Raw genomic sequence first — 20065 nt, 5'->3', positions numbered from 1 at the left:
TAGTTTCTTGCACCAGCCCTTATTTTTCTTACATTCTTACTTTAGCTCTTAATATTAAATCAATTATTCTTCCACTTCCCTACTCCACAATTAAAAATACGCATGACAAACAGTATAATTAGCATATTTAGGTCCTAAATATTGGTGATGGTGGTGGTGATAGTGGTGGTGACGAAAAACAGAATGGAGGATAGAATTAGAAAAGTCATTTAATCTCTCAAAACAGAGCTCACCTGTCACCTGGGGGCACTGATGTGATTCCAGGGATGCTGCAGGTGTGAGATTTAGATGTAGGTGTGGATGTGTAAGGCTTGGATGGTGTGAGAGATGAGGGATGCTGTGTGGAGGAGTGAAGGATGGGGGGATAGGCTGTGTGGAGTGAGAGATGAGGAGGGAAGCTGAGTGAAAGATGAGGGAAGAGGCTGACTGAGGGATAAGGAGGCAGGCTGTGTGGAGTGAAGGATGAGGGGGCAGGCTGTGTGGACTGAGAGATGAGGAGGGAAGCTGAGTGAAAGATGAGGGAAGAGGCTGAGTGAAGGATGAGAGGGAAGGCTGTGTGGAGTGAAGGATACTCTGTGGAGTGAAAGATGAGGGGGAATGCTGAGTGTGAAGACCTGGAGATGCTGTGAGTGGGTGAAGGAAGGCAAGATAAGAATGAATGCTGAATATCTGAGAATACCTGAAGTGTGTGTGTGTGTGAGTTTGAGTGTTATTTATATGTGGAGGAAGACACAAAAAAGAAAAACAGTCAACACGTGGAGATGCCGAGTGTGGAGTAACATAAGGATGTACAAAAGGGAAGCTGCAAGGAGCCATCAGGCTCCTTCACTGGGAAGGAAGGCATGGCAAGGACAAGCATCACAGAAAGAAACCACATCCACTGTCACAAAAACTGGAACTGACTCGTAAGCTGTCCAACACAAAGAAAAAAAAAAGATAAACAAAATAACAATAAAAAATAAATAAATAAATAAAGTGACATCTTGACCCCAAAAGCTGATAAATACACTAATGAACACTGAAGGAGAGAGAGTTTACAGTCAGTTTGCATACATTTATTAAGACAACACAAGGAATGATGGTCCAGCTTAATCAAACCTTCCTACTGTCTTAACACCAATCTCTACACATACTTGTGGTGAAAATACACATCCTTATCTCCTGTAACATACATATCATTCTTAACACATTGTACCCACTACTACACAACCTACCTAATGCATCCTTCACACACTACCTTCCTTCCAAATCACTCTTAACCATCCTGACAGTGTACAGGATATCCTCAGCCTCTCCTACACATCCTTCACACACCAATCTGCCGCCCTACATATCCTTTGCCTCTCCCACACACTCATGTATTTCAAATTTCCTTTCTGGCAAATTCTACTCACAAAACTAATATATCTATACTTTTTGGAATGGTTGAGTTTTTTTTTTATCATTAGTTTGAGCAATGGGGCCTGTTCTCTCTCTCTCTCTCTCTCTCTCTCTCTCTCTCTCTCTCTCTCTCTCTCTCTCTCTCTCTCTCTCTCTCTCAAGTACAACAGGAATGAGATGCAATCATACAAAAAACATTGGAATAATACCCTTAAAAATAACAAGAATCACATCTTAGTACTAATCTTCCAGTAGTGAACAAGATAGTAGCAGTAGTAAAAATAAAAGATGCTTGAATGAAGTACAAATCCCTCACACACACACACACACACACACACACACACACACACACACACACACACACACACACACACACACACACACACACACACACATCTATCTATCCATCTCTACACCAACCGAGCTCTCCCACATATGGAGCAGCCCAGACAAAATACCACACACAAACCTAACCCACACACTTCACACTCTCCTCCCCCAAGCCACACCCCTGCCCCTGCCTCGGCCCTTGGCTGCCTGCCCTGGGCCTTCCCCTGGGCTGTGCTGGGTGCTGGAGTGGGTGCTGGAGTGGGTGCTGGGGGTGGGTGAAGGCTTGGGTGCAGACTTGGGTGCAGGTGTGGGTGTGGGTGTGTCCTCAGGTGCAGGTGTGGGCTCGTTCTGGGAGGAGCTGGGACAAAACACACAGGTGCATTAGACACACACAGGTGACAAGTGACAGGTGTGTGTGTGTGTGTGTGTGTGTGTGTGTGTGTGTGTGTGTGTGTGTGTGTGTGTGTGTGTGTGCGCATGCGCGCACGCACACGCACGCACGCACGCACGCACGCACGCACACACACACACACACACACACACACACACGAACCTCAACAAATACAGCAACTAATATTTTTAACTTTTGGGGTGAATATTCTCAGCAAATACAGTGACTAATATCTTGGGGTGGAAATCAAGAGTAAAAACTGCTATTTTCTTTTGCCATACAAGCAGAAGAGTTGTGGCAGGTCTTGGCCCACTCACACCCTGAACAGGACAAGGATGACAACAGGAAGTATAAACTGATTAACTGTGAAATTAATGTACCAAAGCAAAAAATCTAACACATTACTTCTATATTTTTTTTTTTGTTTACAATGGTATAATAAGAAAAAAAAAAAAAAAATAAAAAAAAAAAAATAAAATATATATATATATATATATATATATATATATATATATATATATATATATATATATATATATATATATATATATATATATATATATATATATATATATATATATATATATATATATATATATATATATATATATATATATATATATATATATATATAAAAACACCACTCCTATATTATTTTTCACATTTATAATGATCTATAGAATGAAAAAAAAACTATTTATATTTTCTAGTTTACAATGACATAAAATTTAAAGAAACAATAATTTCTCCTCCATTTTCTAGGTTACACTGATACATCAACTCAAAACACATTATTTTTTTTCTCTACTTTACACAAATTAATCTAAACTAAACAACAATCCCTTTCTTTTACAGCTTTGTACTGCTTTACTTTCCAGTTCATTATAAATCTCTCTCTCTCTCTCTCTCTCTCTCTCTCTCTCTCTCTCTCTCTCTCTCTCTTCTAGCCTTTTTTCCATTCATATATAAACTCAAACCAAACTTATTTCTTCTGAACTAAAAAAAACTGCTATATATCCCACCATTATATTCATCTCTTATATTCTTTCTAATTAACAAAGATACATCCCCCCAGCACACACACACACACACACACACACACACACACACACACACACACACACACACACACACACACTAACCCCACTGTTCTATATATTCCAAAACACCACATTTCTTTTTTTTTTTTCATTTCACTTATTCATCTTTTATCATTTTATCGACAGATTAGCAACTCAATTTCACTTCCTCATTATCCTTCCTAGACAAAACATCCTTCACCACATCCAACTGGCATCCTATGACCCTCCTACCTGGCTCCTGTCTTGTCCTCAATTTCATTTCCTCATTATCCTTCCCAGACAAAACATCCTTCACCACATCTAACTGGCATCCTATGACCATCCTACCTGGCTCCTGTCTTGTCCTCAGGTGTTGCAGAAGTTAAATAATTGATATTCAAAATATCATCAGACTGATGATACAGTCTTATCCTCGGTTTCACACCACCAGCACCAGCACCACCACCACCACCACCACTTGTCTTAACCTCCTTAGCTCCTATTTTCTTCTTAGCCAGCAATGTTTTCTTCATCTTGTACCCCAGTCCTGTTGGTCTACCCTGCCCCTGCCCCGGCCGCCCTGGTACAAAGCCCCCCACCACACCCCAGGAGTGTGCAGGGCCAATGTTAGGGTCGCGCCAGGGCAGTTAGCGTGGGGGCATCTGGGGGGTGGGTAGGATGCCGCAGCCAGACCCATAGTACTGGTCGTCCTGTTGGTAAAGTGTTGGAGTTAGTGTTGTTACTGCTACTACTACTGCTGCTACTCTTACTACTACTACTACTGCTACTGTTGCTGTTGTTGTTGATGCTATATTAGTTTGGTGCTTTTTGTTTTATATAGTGAATTGTTATGGTTCTACTTCTGTTATTATGAGCAGGGTGTTCCTAATACTACTACTACTGCTGATAGTGGTCCTGCCATTAAGTTTTATATATGGATTTAATCTTTCTTTTATACAGTTAAATAACATCCTGCTATCACTACTATTACCATTACTACTGTGACCAAGCCACCTCTACTACTGGTATTACTTCTACTATTACTACTACTACTAATAATACAACTAAATATTTTACTGCTATCTCTACTATGATCAAACTATCACTACTACTACTTCTACTAGTACTGCTGTTACTCACCCAGTCCATCCTCCTCTTCTGTCTGCCTTCCCAGTCCCTCTGTCTTGACCACTGTGCCTCTTCTTTCTGTGAGGAGACAGAGTTACAACCCACACACCCAAGGAACCTGACCTAGCCTATGCAAGACGACCTCTGTTAGCTGAGAGGAGAGGGAAAGAAGGAAACAGATGCACAAGAGGAAAGGAAACCAGAAACATTTAGGCTGATACAAAGATATGGTTTGAAAAGTAATAATGAACAGGATATATCGTGATGCAATGCTATTTTCATTTTGGCTTGTTGTTTGTTGAGAAAAACCAAGAAAACATTTAATTCTTCTTTAAAGTTGTGAAAATAAAAAAAAGAATAAAGAAATAAAGAAATAAAAATAAATAAAGAAATAAAGAAATAGACAAAATATCAATTAATTAAAAAAATATACCTTGATACTTAAATAAGATCATCAAACAGACCCACAATTACCATAACATCACCTACAAAGACCAAGCTTAACCCCCAACCTTTATGCAACACACTCTAAGGCACCAACACCCAACACACCACCACCTCCACACCCACACTGGTCAACACCCTAACACTGACACCCCCACAAACACACACTTACACAACACACTCTAGGCCACCCCACCCCTCCAGACTTACATTAGTCAGCACAGCGTTGAGAATATTAAGTGCCACTTCGGACTCCAGGTTATCCATATGCCATGATGTCCGGAGCAGCGGCCGTCCCCTGCAGCGCCCGGCCGGCCACCCTGCCAATCCCTGGCACCATCTCCCCCTCCCACGGCTTCGTCATCAGCCCCCTCCCCTGTGACCACCTCCCAACTGTTGCTCCTGTCACATGAGTACTCCTGTGATGACCTGAAGAGGAGGAGGTTTTTAATGACTTGATAATAATAATAATAATAATAATAATAATAATAATAATAATTATAATAATAAATAAATAAAAGGTTTGGGAAGTTTTGAATCATTGAACATAAAGAAATTGTCTCCTGTTGTCTTTTATGAATTTTCTTTACTTTTTTGTCTTATTTTGTTGATTTTAAGCCTTTTTTTTCTTGCTGGTTATTTGATTTTTTTTTGGATAATGTTGAAATAGCACTAGTGTTTTTGATCTTTGCGTTAGGTTAACATTAATTCTGTTCATTAGTCTCAGTGCCGGTCAATTCATTCTGTAGGTAACAACTTGATAAGGCGTCACACTCTGCCCAGAAACAAGCAGTAAAAGTCTGGAAATTACCAGGCAAGCATTACCACCATATCCCCAAATTTCTCATTACTTTTCATCATATTTATTGAGTTTTTAAGTAATTATTCTACTTTCCTTTGCTGGTTATTTGATTTTTTTTTACATGACCACCTTAGCCGTACCTGCCGCCGCCGTAGGGGTCACCATACTGCCGGCCGTACCCCTCACTGACCCTGCGGCGTGACTCTCAGCCTAAGCACCCATCAAACTCATCCTGCCTCACTCACTCCTGCAAAGAAAATAAAGATAAAAAATAACAATAATCATCTTCCTGCCTTTTCTTTCCTTGCATCTAGAATTACTTAACCACTTGGGGAAGATGACTCTTAGCAAGGCGTTAAATAATGCGTCACGGCAGCAGGGAGGTGGGTGTGGTGGCGTGTGGGTGGTGTTGGTCTGAGCGTTGTGGGGTGGTGCTGGGAGTCCTTGCTGAATGGTGTTATGTATTCTTATTCAGACTTATGTTTCTTTCCTTTTCGTTGTGACAGCTATATCAAGCTTAGGGTGTTCTGTGGGGACTTCCGAGGCTTAAGATAACTGTGTCCTGTCCTCTGATGGTGAAATATACGTCTGTGCTGTACAATAGTTCTTGAAATGCCCTTGCCTGTCACTCCACTACTACGCCGCGCCCTTCAAGTCACCTCCAACAATACAATAAATAAAATACAATTAAACATTCCGGAACTGACGAAGGTACTGAAGGAACCTCTATAATTGGACTTTTCTCATATCCAAGGCATGTTTCTTATATAATTCTCCACTAGCCTATAAGGTATAATTCATCTCTCACTTCACACTTACTCAGGGACAGTAATTACCTTCTATTTGAGCTGTAATCGTGGAATTCTCCCGGCCCCAGCAAGCAATGCAAACATCAACAATGGCTGCCAGTTCATATAAACGTCCTGCAAAGGGTACTGTTTTCGTCTATATATTAAATCTCTCTTTTAAACTTAGAAATTTTCTTTTTTAGCCATTAAAAATTATGAATGCTATTAATAAGTAAAGAAATATTAGGTTTATAGCTATTTCATGACTTTGCTTTGAGCCTAAATCATCTCTTTCTCTTACATATTCATCTAAGTGATACAAAATTCCAGTCCTTTTAGTAATGACTCCATTTACTAGGCATAGATATTTTTTACAGCAGCGGAAAGAGGGTGGCCAACTCGGACTATATATTAATAACAGAGCTGTGTAAGATGATGGAACGGGTAATATTGAACAGGCTTATATAAGGTGGGCCATATACTCTCTGGCAATGTACATGGCTTCCTAAAAAGTCATTCCACAAGTCATTGTTTTGTTGGGTGATTTATAAATAAGGATGCTACCTGCAGAGCTTTCGTTAATCTTAAGGGTGCCTTCGACAGGGCCAACAAAGATGTTATTGTTGCGCCCATCCCTCACTCCGGGCGGGCGTGTTATCCACACGGGTATAGGTAGAGCAGCGGAGTCACACTCTGAACGCCGGGACAAGGCGCGCGTGCACACACACACACACACACACGAGGCCAGGCCACAAGGGAAAAACACGGGCACTATTTCCTAAGTTTATTGACAAATCCTCCGCAAGTACACTGCTTTACAAGTTCACAGGGGCACCACAAGTCTCCCAGGGCACGTCAGGCACTCAACAGGCAGGCACACGTTGGCTTCCTCTCCGGCCACGCGTCTACGCTCTCTCTCTGTTCCCGCCTCTCCCAGTGCTACCACCTCCCACAGTGCTGCCACCCGCACCAATACCCCTGGTGTAACATTATTATGAATTCATTTTCAAAGGTGTCAAAGGTAGATATTTAGGATGGATCAGGGACTATTTGTACAACAGAACAGCACAGGTTTGGTTTCAAGGTGCAGTCTCCTCTGAGGAAGTCTTTGAGCTTGGAACACCACAGGGTGGAGTCCTTAGTCCAATGCTTTTCAATGCTTTAATGGACAAAATTGCGCGTTGTTCCTTCCCACAGGGCACCCAGGTCCTCATCTATGCTGACGACATGCTCCTCCAATGCGCCACACCCAGGACTCTCCAGTCAGCTCTGTCACAACTAGCAGCATTGTGTGTTCAAATGGGACTTGTAATTAATGAATGTAAAACCAAATTTCAAGCCAAAGGGAAGGTCTCTCGACCGCCCACTGTAAATAATGTTCCCATCCCTGGAGTTCATACACACAAGTACCTGGGTGTACAGCTGAGTTTCAGGAAGTCACTCCACGCTGTACACTATGTTCGAGACCTCTGTCTGCCACGGCTAGTGCCACTTCGGCTGTAAGCAAACAGGGGCCTGGGGACTGGCATTCCAGTTCTAAGGATGTTCTATATATCTGTCGTACGGTCCATCATTGACTACGCAGCTCCTATTTTAATACAGTTTAGTGCCACCCAGCTCTGTCCCCCTGGAGCTTGTTCAGAATGAAGCCAAGAGAATAATTTTGGGATGCCCCAGGACTGCAAGGACTGAGGTCCTCAGAGCTGAACTGCACCTGCCGAGTATTATGTGTAGGATATAGGAAATTACTTGTCGTAATGTTGGTCGGATGCTATGCACGGGCTCCGACTCTCTGAAGGGATCACTGACCCCCTGTATCGTGATCCACGGACTCCTACAACTCCATACCTCAGGAAGATCTTGGGAGTTCTTACAAGTGTAGGTATAGCCGAGGCCTGTATTAACGTTGTTATGTCACCGCTCCAACCCTCACCGTGTCAGTGTTGATATTCACTCACTGCATCAGCCCAAGAGGGACTGGCCTCCTCATGTGCTGCAAGACATGTTCATGACTAAATTGTCCAAGTACCCCCACGTTCAGGCTATTCATGTTTATTGTGATGGTTCAGTCAATGGCAGCAGGTCCGGATGTGGGCTGTTCATCCGCGACTACATTTCTGCCAATCACCACACTGACACTGAGGTTTCCAGGCGGCTCCCTGCACACATGTCCTCCACTAGGGCAGAACTGTATGCTGTTCTGGAGGCGCTCCATATTGTGGCGCCTCTCCGTAAGGATATATTCTTCTTTGTTGACAGTCAGGCTGCACTGTATGCTCTCCAGTCTACCTCCCCCATGGACTGTGATCTAGTTAATAAATGTCTTGATCTCATCCACACCCTAGAAGGTGCTGGTGCCACGGTTCACTTCACCTGGATACCCTCTCATGTGGGTATCCCGCTTAATGATAAGGCAGACCGCCTTGCTCAATGTGCTTTTCAGGACGACACAGTGGACCCTGGCCCTGAGTACACTCTGGGCTATATTAAGAGTAGCATTAAGGACTTTGTACATAGTAGCATTAGTGATCAGTTGTACACAGTAGCATTAGTGATCAGTTGTACATAGTAGCATTAGTGATCAGTTGTACATAGTAGCATTAGTGATCAGTTGGAGCTTTGTTTCCATAGGCAGTAGTCTTCTCTATGTACGTGTCTCCCAGAGCTGCGCTTACACCTATGGGAGACACACTGCATCACACGACAGGGTGGCAATGAGGCTCAAATTAGGCTATAAATACTTTTGGAAAGTCAGTGCTTCTCCTGGCGTGTGCTGTGTGCTGTGTGCTGCACCAAGGGGACACACTCTGCGTCATTATGTCACGGAATGTCCTCTCATTGGTAAATTTAGGCTGCGAGGTCAACATGACTTGTATAGCCTCATTGACCATTTCATAGACTCAGCCACTCTCAGGGAAATACTCAATGAATATCCTACGTTTGGTCCCAGACTGTAGGATATTTTTACAATAAGGTGTACAATATCTGTATTTATTTATTTAATTGTATTTTTGTAGTGTATTGTTATAATTGTTACTACCAAAGTACTACTTGTCATTCACTGCTTCATGTATTGGTTTATGTATTAGTTCATACTAGTTGATTTCGGAAGCTTCTCTCTGTATGGAGCCAGTTCAGCTCCAGCCGGCAAGCGGGTAGCCGCTCCTTAATACATTGTTACCCCTGGAGTCCATCTCTTACTACGTCTCAATCCTGCAGTTATTACATTGGCGACGAGGATGGGATTTATTGGCAAAGTAGAAGAATTTAACCAGGATGCCGAGGTGTGGACTCAATATGTGGAGCGGCTGGAGCATTTTTTTGAAGCCAACGACATTATTGAAGAGAAAAAAAAGAAATCTACTTTATTGGCTGTTTGTGGAGCAAGAACCTACGAAGTGATAAGGTCACTCTGCCTACCAGAGAAGCCAGCCGACAAGTCGTACAGTGACCTCAAAGTGCTGTTGGAGAATCACATGTGCCCGAAACCGTCAGTAATCATGAAGCGCTTCAAATTCAACTCACGATTCAAGCAACCAACTGAATCTGTGTCTTCTTACATTACTGACCTTCGGAAATTAGCGGAGCACTGTGCGTACGGAAACCAACTACCTGACATGTTACGAGATCGTCTGGTGTGTGGAATTGACGACCGAAAAATACAAGCAAGGTTGTTGGCAGATGGGAATTTGGACTTCAAGAAGGCAGAGGCAACTGCTCTGGCTATGGAGGCTGCGGCAAAAGACACTGAAGACCTACAACAGGCTGGGGAGTACCGCAGCAGTCAAGTGAACAAGATTCAGGAGAGGCGCGGGGAAGGAAGAAAAATTCAAGAGACACCGTGGGTGCGAACGAATCCTCGACCACAGTGCTACAGGTGTGGGGGTCCGCATGTGGCTCCTAGCTGTCATTTTGCACGTGCTACCTGTTTTAAATGTAAGAAAGTGGGACACTTGGCAAGGATGTGTCGAAATAAAGCAGACATGGAAAGGAAAATGCACAAGATTGAGGGTGAAGAGGAGGACGGTGAGACAACTGGGGAAGAATACACCTTGTATACAGTGCGGGGGGCTCGTGAACCACCTGTGATTGTTCACCCAGAAGTTAACAAGGTGGCTATTCCCATGGAAGTGGATACTGGTGCTGCGGTGTCCATTATAAGTCAGAAAGTGTATGAAGAAAGCTGGAAGGATACGTGCAAGCCGGTGCTCGAGTATTCCGACGTAGTGTTACGCACCTACAGTGGAGACTTATTGAAAGTGATGGGGGAAGTGAATGTGGAGGTTAATTATAACAACCAGTCGAAAGTTCTGCCGTTGGTGGTAGTGGATGGAGACGGCCCGAGTTTGATGGGGAGAAACTGGTTGAAACAAATTAAGCTAGACTGGGCTGCAGTTTATAGTTGTCGGTCAGAGTGTGATAAGGTCATTCGCAGTTTTAGTAATGTTTTCAAAGAGGAGTTGGGTCTCATCAGAAACACAAAGGCGACCCTACATGTGGATAAGGAGGCACAACCCAAGTTTTTCAAAGCTCGCCCGTTGCCCTACGCCTTGAAAGACAAAGTGGAGCACGAGTTGGAACGGCTAGTTAACGATGGAGTAATTGAACCTGTGCAGTTCTCAGAGTGGGCGGCGCCAATAGTCCCGATAGTTAAGGGAGACAAATCCATACGTATTTGTGGGGACTACAAGATGACTGTGAACCGCGTGTCTAGAGTGGACAGTTACCCGATACCGAAGGTTGAGGATTTATTAGCAAATTTGTCAGGAGGGAAGACTTTTTCAAAATTAGACCTGTCACATGCTTATTCACAACTACCACTGGAAGAGGAATCAAAAAAATATGTAACGATAAATACACATAAGGGGTTATTCGTATATAATCGCTTACCATACGGAGTCTCCTCGGCGCCAGGAATATTCCAGAGAGTTATGGAGAACTTACTGCAAGGTATCCCTCACGTGGTGGTGTACTTGGATGATGTATTAGTGACAGGGAAGACGGAAAGGGAACATCTGAGTAACCTGACAGAAGTTTTGAGGCGTATGGATGACGCGGGGGTGAAACTGAAGTTAAAGAAGTGTGTGTTTCAGGCACCAGAAGTAACATATTTAGGACATAAAATTAATGCGGAAGGGCTGCACCCGTCCGAGGACAAGGTTCAAGCTGTTATAAAGGCACCCACACCAAGCAACATCACTGAACTAAAGGCGTATTTGGGGCTTGTTAATTATTATGGCAGATACATTCCTAATCTCTCCACAGTATTTGCTCCCTTGTACAGATTACTGCAACGGGACGTGGAATGGCAATGGGGACCAGAACAGCAGCGTGCCCTTGCCACATCGAAACAACTGTTGGCGAGCTCCAAGGTGTTGGTGCATTATGACAGCAGCAAGCCCCTCCTGCTCACCTGTGACGCGTCACCATACGGATTGGGAGCAGTCCTTGCACACCGTTTGGAGTCTGGAGAGGAGAAACCGATTGCTTTCGCATCCCGATCCCTGAGCATAGCTGAACGCAAGTATGCTCAGGTAGAGAAAGAAGGTTTGGCAATAATATTTGGTGTTAAGAAATTTCATAATTACTTGTATGGCCGCCATTTTGAGATCATTTCAGACCATCAGCCACTTAAAAGTCTGTTTAATGAAACTCGCCCAGTGCCTGTGATGGCATCAAGTCGTATCCAACGCTGGGCGCTAACACTATCGGCGTATGAATACACTATCACCCACAAACCAGGGAAAAATATAGTACATGCTGATGGGTTGAGTCGCCTTCCTCTCCCTGAATTCCCCAAGGTGACTCCAGTCCCCGGTGATGTGGTATGCGTGTTGGAGAGACTAGACCAGACACCCGTCACGTCGAGAGAGTTAAGGCAATGGACGGATAAGGACTCAACACTCTCGAAGGTAAGAGATCACATTCTGTACGGTTGGCCTGGACATATAGCAGAGGAAACACTTCAGCCTTTTTTTAGAAGGAGGCACGAATTAAGTGTCCAAGATGGAATAATTTTGTGGGGATCAAGAGTGGTGGTGCCTCAGATAGCTAGAAAAAATGTGTTGGCTGAGCTACATGCAACGCATCCAGGAGTCTCGCGCATGAAAGGTATTGCGCGTAGTCATGTGTGGTGGCCCAATATAGATAAAGATGTTGAGTCAACAGTACAACTATGTTCACAGTGCCAACAAGTGAGAAATCTTCCCCCAGACGCTCCTTTGCAGCCATGGGAGTGGCCACTAAAACCCTGGTCCAGGTTACATTTGGATTACGCTGGGCCGTTTATGGGTAAGATGTTCCTCGTCATCATAGATGCCCATTCCAAATGGATGGATGTTCACGCTACACAGTCAGCCACTTCATCTATAACTATTGAAAAGTTGCAAGTTACATTCGGGTCACAAGGACTACCTGACACGGTGGTAACAGATAATGGTACCAATTTTTGTAGCGAAGAGTTTGAAGCTTTCTTAAAACAAAATGGTATCATTCACATAAAGACATCTCCCTACCATCCAGCATCCAATGGGTTGGCGGAAAAGGCAGTTCAAATTTTTAAAAATTCTCTTAAAAGATTAACAGGAGGCTCATTGGAATCCAGAATTAGCAAGTTTCTGTTACGGTATCGAGTAACACCTCAGACTACCACAGGAGTTTCCCCTGCTGAGCTTTTAGTGGGAAGAAAATTAAAAACTTGTTTAGACTTACTGCATCCAGATGTCCAGGATAGAGTTATGAAGAAGCAAGAAATGCAAAAGTACTACCATGATCAGAAAGCGCGGCATAGGGAATTTAAAGTGGGAGAATTAGTTTATGTAGTAAACTTTTCTCCAGGGAAAAAATGGCTATCAGGCGTAATTGTCCAAAAATCCGGTCCTGTTTCTTTCAAGGTGCAGTTGCTAGATGGGAGGACTGTACGACGTCATCTCGACTATGTGAGGAGAAGAGTAAGCATAGAGGGCGAGACGGTTAACGCAGATGATGCCATACCACCTCCCATGGACCTCACAAATGGAGCAGGAATTCAGAAACATGGTTCGGCACCGGCAGGCAGCGTGTCGCCCCTAAAGGCAGGAGTTTCGAAGCAGTCCGGAGCACACAACAGCAACGCGCCGGATCAAATTCAAGAACGAGAGTTAACCTCAAGTCAAGAGTTCGAACCTGGATTGCCGCCACAACAGCAGCCGTTGGAGAGGGAAACACTGCGCCGTTCTGAGAGACTGCGCCAGAAGCCAGATCGTTTGCAGATAGCTTGGAAATAAAATGTTAGGTCTCTTGCTTCACTTGTGTTAACTATTTTAATTGTTGGAGTTTTGTATTACTTTTGCTAGTTTTAGTTACTATGTTTATTTTGTTTTTTGTCTCGTGTTTGCGGGTTTTAGCGTTTCTTATAACTTGTATCGAATATTTTTTTTTCTAGTCTTTCTAATTGATAAGTTTTAGTATCTTCTGTATCTTTTTTAACATTTTGGTTGTAAACTTGATTTTATGGTTTCTAACCTGAGTTTTTTTTAAAAAAAGGGAGGAGTGTTATAATTGTTACTACCAAAGTACTACTTGTCATTCACTGCTTCATGTATTGGTTTATGTATTAGTTCATACTAGTTGATTTCGGAAGCTTCTCTCTGTATGGAGCCAGTTCAGCTCCAGCCGGCAAGCGGGTAGCCGCTCCTTAATACATTGTTACCCCTGGAGTCCATCTCTTACTACGTCTCAATCCTGCAGTTATTACTATCTATTTTTATATTTTTAATACTTTACCTTTACCTCTGGAGCCTTTGGGAAGCAGGAGTGTTTCACAGTACTCCGCACCTCTCCCCCATCTGTCTCTCTCTCTCTCTCTCTCTCTCTCTCTCTCTCTCTCTCTCTCTCTCTCTCTCTCTCTCTCTCTCTCTCGGAAAAAAAAAGTGGTATTAGATTATCGCACGAGGAGGAGGAAAAAAGAGAAGAAAATAAACACAAAGAAGCAATAAACCAAAAAAGAAAACAAGGCCAGCATCTTTCCTTCTTTAATTTGAATTTCTTTACTTCGTAATTTTCTTATCTGGCGCAGTCCTTATATATGCATTAATTTCACTAGTACAACATTAATGAAGAGGAGGAGGAGGGGGAACAATCATATGCATTTCATAGCTAGAACCTTAACTTTCCTTCCTCCTCTCTTTTCTTATTTAATCATTCTTTTCACTAATAAGGAGAAGGAGCAGATAAACATGAAAGTAGGAAGAATAATGGCGTTCGGTAATAAGGAGAGTCTGCTTCCTCCCCTCTTTCTTCACATTTCATTCCTCCTTTCCTTATTTGATAATTTCCTTTGCTAACGCAGAAGGAAAAGGAGGAGAAGGAGTTAAACATGAAAAAAGAAGAAAAAAGAGGCGTGTGTTTTGTCCTTTCTTTCTTTACTTCATTCTTTCCTCCCCTGCCTGGCGCCTCTCTCTCTCTCTTATAGGTGCGGGCGGTGCTGCCTGTGGAGGAGGGCGCAGCTGTGTACCACTGTGAGGCGCAGCTGGACGGCAGAACCATTGTGACTCACTGCTTGGAGAAGAACAAGGTATTAGGCTTATCCCCTATGCTATTTTTAGTGTTTTTTAATAATATTTAACATGCTATCATTTTTTTTTATATCAATATATCAACCTGCCATTTTTGCTGCTTTGAACGTTTTGCAGCGGCGCCTGTGCTAAATGTGTGTGTGCCTTATTTCCTCCTATTTTTTTTTAACATTGAGACTTTTTTTTTTTATATCTAACGAAGGCAAAGTGTTTACCATTAGCGTATATATGAGTAGACTCACAAGAAAATAATAATAAACTGGGTAGGTACTTGACATTGCCCACAGGGAGAGACTGCCACGTGTAGGCCTGACAGCTTCCACCACTAACTCATTTTCCTGCTGTAAGCCCTACACACTGGTTCCCTTTCCTCACACAGGCAGAGAAGGTGTACAAGGAGGCTTTGAAAGAGGGGAAGACTGCCCTCATGACACGAGAAGACCCTGACTCAAGCGACATTCTCACGCTTAACCTCGGCAACTTTCCTGCGGGTTCGTGGTTGTGGTGGTGGTTGTGGTTGTGGTGGTGGTGGTGGTGGTGGTGGTGGTGTGTGTGTGTGTGTGTGTGTGTGTGTGTGTTTGAGAGAGAGAAAGAGAGAGGTTACTGTCACCCGTACCTCTCCTTGCCTCACCCTTACCTCACCCTGTCTACAGAAATATCTAAAAACATTGTAGGTATGAGGAAAATAGCATTATAAAGGTGCGTCCACACGATCGAACAATGCTCGACGGACAAAATTGTTACCAACTACCAGTGGAAAGCGGAAAGGCTCGTTGATGACGTCAGAAGCGAGCACCAAGTGGTGTACCGGACATTGTCCGTGTTCGCAGCATCGAAACGTCAGACACTGTCTGGTGTGGAATTATACGATACTGCCAGACACTCGACGAGCAAAGTCACTTGGTTACAGGATTTTCAAAGTCCGTCAGTTCATTAGTTCTCATCGTCCTGTGACCATGGCCAGCAGTACCTCAGTCAATGAGAAGAGTTGCCACTGGGACAGAAAAGAGACCCTGCTACTAATAGAACTATACCGGCAGAATCCATGCCTATGGAATGTAAAGTCTACTGTGTACAAGGATAGGAACAAACGTGTCGCGGCCATTAATGAAATAACGGCAGGACTGAATAGAAATGGATTATCTGTTACTGCTTCTGAAGTGAAGAAAAAAATAGAATCCATCCGTAGTCAATATAGGAGAGAACTACGAAAACAGGAGAAATCAAAGAAGTCGGGGGCTGGTGCTGACGACATTTACACCCCCATATTATGGTGTTTTGATGACCTCTGCTTCCTCAACGATGGCGACAGCAAGAGAGAATCCGTGTCAAGTATGGATAGCCAAGTGTCTCTTGTGCCTGAAGAAGTGTCTGATCATGAGGTGAGTACGTAATTGTCGTATATCTGTCTGTTTACCTGTCTTTGAATGAAAAAAAAAATGAAAAACCAAACAATGGCCATACATTCTTTATTGCCACAATCTACCTTTATAATACATTTTGTCAACAAAGCAATGTAAAATATGTTCAATATGCAACATTGGTGATTTTTATGATACATTACTATTATAATTTTACTCCCGAGTTATTGTAACTTAGCCTCATGTATGTCTGTTTTGCCAGATCACAGTACCTTCCTCATTGAAATATTTCATATACAGATTGCGTACAATTGTGCCGTTGATGGTGGTGTGTTCTTCATACTCGAGCGGTAGCATGCCAAGGATTTCATCAGCGTTTTCTATATTTGCATCAGAACACAAAGTTGGGGTGATAGGTGCTTTGCGAAGGTAATTATGTAGTGCAGTGCAAGCAAGAACTATTTTCTCTACTTTTTTTGGTTCAAGGTTAATGGCTTTATGAAACACTTCAAATCTTTTAGCAAGTATTCCGAATGCGTTTTCTACGGTGCGTCGAGCTCTTGACAGTCGGTAGGAAAACACACGTTGCTCAAGGTTTTGATTTTGATGAGAGAAAGGCTTCATGATATGACGCTTCAGAGGAAATGCATCATCAGCAACGATCACATATGGTAATATTTTTGAGCTGTTTGGGAGTACCTCATCATCTGGCATACCGGCAGATCCTGCTTCAATACGCTGGTTGAGAGAACAGTTACCCCACACTCCACCATCCGACACTCTTCCATTAGTGCCCACGTCAACATATATGAAGTTTGAGTCTGCATTGGAGACAGCCATTAACACTATGCTGTGGCTTCCTTTGTAGTTGTAGTAGAAGGAGCCGCTATCAGGTGGTGGCCTTATCAGGATGTGCTTCCCGTCAACTGCTCCGATGCAATTAGGAAAGTTCCATTTCTTGGAAAATCCCTGTGCTACACGCTTCCACTCCTCCGCTGTTTGGGGTGTCTGTTAATGAGAAAAATGTTATTAAAGGTCTTTTGTATGCGTTCTCGATATATATAATACATTATCCTCCTCTCTCTCTCTCTCTCTCTCTCTCTCTCTCTCTCTCTCTCTCTCTCTCTCTTTCACAGGAAATTAAAACGATAATACACGTTGACATACACTAATGGCTTGTATCTATTTCCAGATTTTCAATGATCCTATACTTCAACAAAATGAAGATGGTTCTGTAACCCATACAACACCAACGCCTGTCACACCTGTCCCAAGTACATCGCATGATAATGTACCACCTGCAACGCCTGAGTCTTCACGCATTCAGACTCAAACTACCCGAGGGAGAAAAAGGTCTTTACTCACTGACGAGAGGCATGAGGTGCTTGAAGAAGCGCTTCATCAACTGAAAGAATTATCTCGATCGGAGAAGGATAGCGATGAAGAAAGTGCTTTTGGTGATGTTGTTACCAATGATTTGCGAAAGATGAATGTAGAAAATAGGATCCATGCACAGAAACTAATTTCTGAGGTACTTTATCTGGGGAAATTAGGGAAGCTCACCTTTTCATCCAAGGTTGTTGGCTAATTATGTAGTACGACCATTATTGTCTGTATTGAAGTGGCATTAATATGTTAACAATAAATCTGTGACAGTTAAGTGGTAGTATGTCTTTGTCCCTGGTTTAGAAACAATATTCATGAACAACTTTACATATGTGACATATGTGTAGAGATGCACTTTTATATGACGGGTTGCGCTTCAACGTGGGTAATGTACGAGTGGCCAAACACCAAGCACTTGGGTCTTTTTACATACACCTAACAAGATGTATATAATGTATGTAATTAATCTCGCGTCTATGCTTAACTGTAGAGATGTTCTTCACATTACGCAAGTCATATTCATAATATATGCACCGTCACAAACAAGCATTACTTACCTTTAAGTATGGATCCTTAAGCACATCATAGATGGTTTGGCACATATCAGGAATGATTGCAGACAGACTCTGTTTTGAAATCCTTGTGCTGTATTGAAGTGAACTGTAGGAGCACCCGGTGGAAAGGTACCTCAACGTTGCTTCCAGACGTGCTGCAGGTGAAATGCTCTCCCTCATACAGGTGTCCTGCTTTGTTATAAAAGGTTTTAACTTTTCCAATAAATCGTAGAAGGTATTTGGGTCCATCCGCATATAGTTCGTAAAGTCCGATTCATAGCCAGTTCTCAATTCTTGCAAAATGGTTGCATGGCTTCCCCTTTCATTTCGTTTGTGCAACCAGTCCTTGCACCATTCCCTTCTTGTCATCTCCTCCTCCTCCTCACAGAGTACAGCAATGATCATGCTGCATAGTGCAATTTTTTTTAGCCTTCTTTTTTTTCTTGTGGACCATGGTAGTGATGTACTGCACCACTCGTCCAAGGCCACACACTGACTTAAATGCCTGAGTTGCCAACGGACATCACCTTCGAACATTGTCCACCGGTCTTTGCCCTGTGAGCAGAGTTGAAACAGTGGTAAACAGCCTCATCTGGTACCACTGATTGTTGCCAGATCCACTTCCATCGTTTCACCGCTTATGACGTCATCCTGCTTCTCCTCTGATATGGTAACGATTTTGTCCGTCGAGCATTGTTCGATCGTGTGGACGCACCTTAAAGGTTGCTGCCAACCTACCTCAGCCTTCCTCACCTTGCTCCACCCATACCTTAGCTTCCTCACCCTACCTTATGCTGCCTCGCCCTGACCCACCCATACCTCACCCTCTCTCACCCCGCCCGCTTCTGCTGCAGGAACGAGGGCAAAGGTCACCCTTCGTCTGGTGATGGAGTTGAGGGTTGAGACAGACGGCATCATCAGCTTTGTTTTGCCCACAGTACTCAACCCGCGCTACACCCCTGCTGACCACCCTCGCAGGCAAGGTAGGTCAGCTGAGGTCACAGGTCGTGTCAGCTCAAGGGAGTGTGTGGTGGGTTTGAAATGCACTAAAACACTTGTAGTTATTATTGATTGTTATATTCCAGATTATACCAGATTGGTTTGGGGCGAGGAGAATTCGCTGAAACGCTTAGAATGCATTCACTTTTTATTTTTCTATTACCTACACTAGCAAAACACATGTAATTGTTATTTTCCATTACCTAAAGCTTCAAAACATGTAATTGTTATTTTTCTATGATTTACCTCAACAAAACACATGTAATTGTTATTTTCCATTACCTAAAGCTTCAAAACATGTAATTGTTACTTTTCTATTACTTACCTCAACAAAACACATGTAATTGTTATTTTCCATTACCTAAAGCTTCGAAACACATGTACAGTGGAACCTTGGTTTTTTAACTTAATTCGTCTATGAAAGCTGTTCTAACTCGGAAATGTTCAGAAATCAAAACTATTTTCCCCACAGGAATCAAAGTAAAAATGGATTAATCCGTTCCCGCACACCGTCGCAGCAGCTCAGGACAAGGCCTGGATTTTTTTTTTTTACCCGGTCCACTTTTTTTGGGGGGGGATTTATTGTTTTTATTTATTTATTTATTTTTATTCTTCATATTCATATGTAAATCAGTTTAAATAAGAAATTAAAAAATAATGTAGAGTGAAAGAAAAGGTGTGAAGTGTTTTCTTTTTTTCATGTAGGAGGGGCACCGGTAAAGAGCAACAAAAATATAATAATTGAAAAAAAGAGAAGGCCACGCCACTGAAGTGACGTCCCCAGAGCTGAAAGCAGAAGACAAAAATTACAGGATAAGTGTCTTGAAACCTCCCTCTTGAAGGAATTCAAGTCATAGGAAAATGGAAATACAGAAGCAGGCAGGGA

General features: G+C 42.8%; 2 protein-coding genes and 1 long non-coding RNA gene across 3 annotated transcripts; 1 reads left to right on the top strand and 2 right to left on the bottom strand.

Annotated features, from left to right (window-relative positions):
* Positions 1 to 1040: 1040 nt before the first annotated feature.
* LOC135096861 (uncharacterized) lies at positions 1041 to 6499 on the bottom strand. The gene is made up of 6 exons (XR_010265123.1): positions 6373 to 6499; positions 5677 to 5783; positions 4945 to 5163; positions 4303 to 4368; positions 3651 to 3872; positions 1041 to 2068 (listed from the first exon to the last, which is right to left on the bottom strand). It is a non-coding gene; the product is annotated as an uncharacterized LOC135096861 (long non-coding RNA).
* A 9067-nt stretch (positions 6500 to 15566) lies between these two features.
* Positions 15567 to 17900, top strand: LOC135096900 (uncharacterized). Its single transcript, XM_063998688.1, has 2 exons — positions 15567 to 16261; positions 17433 to 17900. Exons 1-2 carry the CDS (start codon positions 15656 to 15658, stop codon positions 17826 to 17828), a joined length of 1002 nt encoding a protein of 333 aa, XP_063854758.1. The 5' UTR covers positions 15567 to 15655; the 3' UTR covers positions 17829 to 17900.
* Positions 16335 to 18906, bottom strand: LOC135096899 (uncharacterized). The gene is made up of 2 exons (XM_063998687.1): positions 18184 to 18906; positions 16335 to 17248 (listed from the first exon to the last, which is right to left on the bottom strand). Exons 1-2 carry the CDS (start codon positions 18715 to 18717, stop codon positions 16481 to 16483), a joined length of 1302 nt encoding a protein of 433 aa, XP_063854757.1. The 5' UTR covers positions 18718 to 18906; the 3' UTR covers positions 16335 to 16480.
* Positions 18907 to 20065: the final 1159 nt, after the last annotated feature.

Source organism: Scylla paramamosain, unplaced genomic scaffold (assembly GCF_035594125.1).
Source record: "Scylla paramamosain isolate STU-SP2022 unplaced genomic scaffold, ASM3559412v1 Contig8, whole genome shotgun sequence".
NCBI lineage: Eukaryota > Metazoa > Arthropoda > Malacostraca > Decapoda > Portunidae > Scylla > Scylla paramamosain.
The sequence above is the reverse complement of the archived record's forward strand: the minus strand, read 5'-3'. Positions and strand labels throughout refer to the sequence as shown.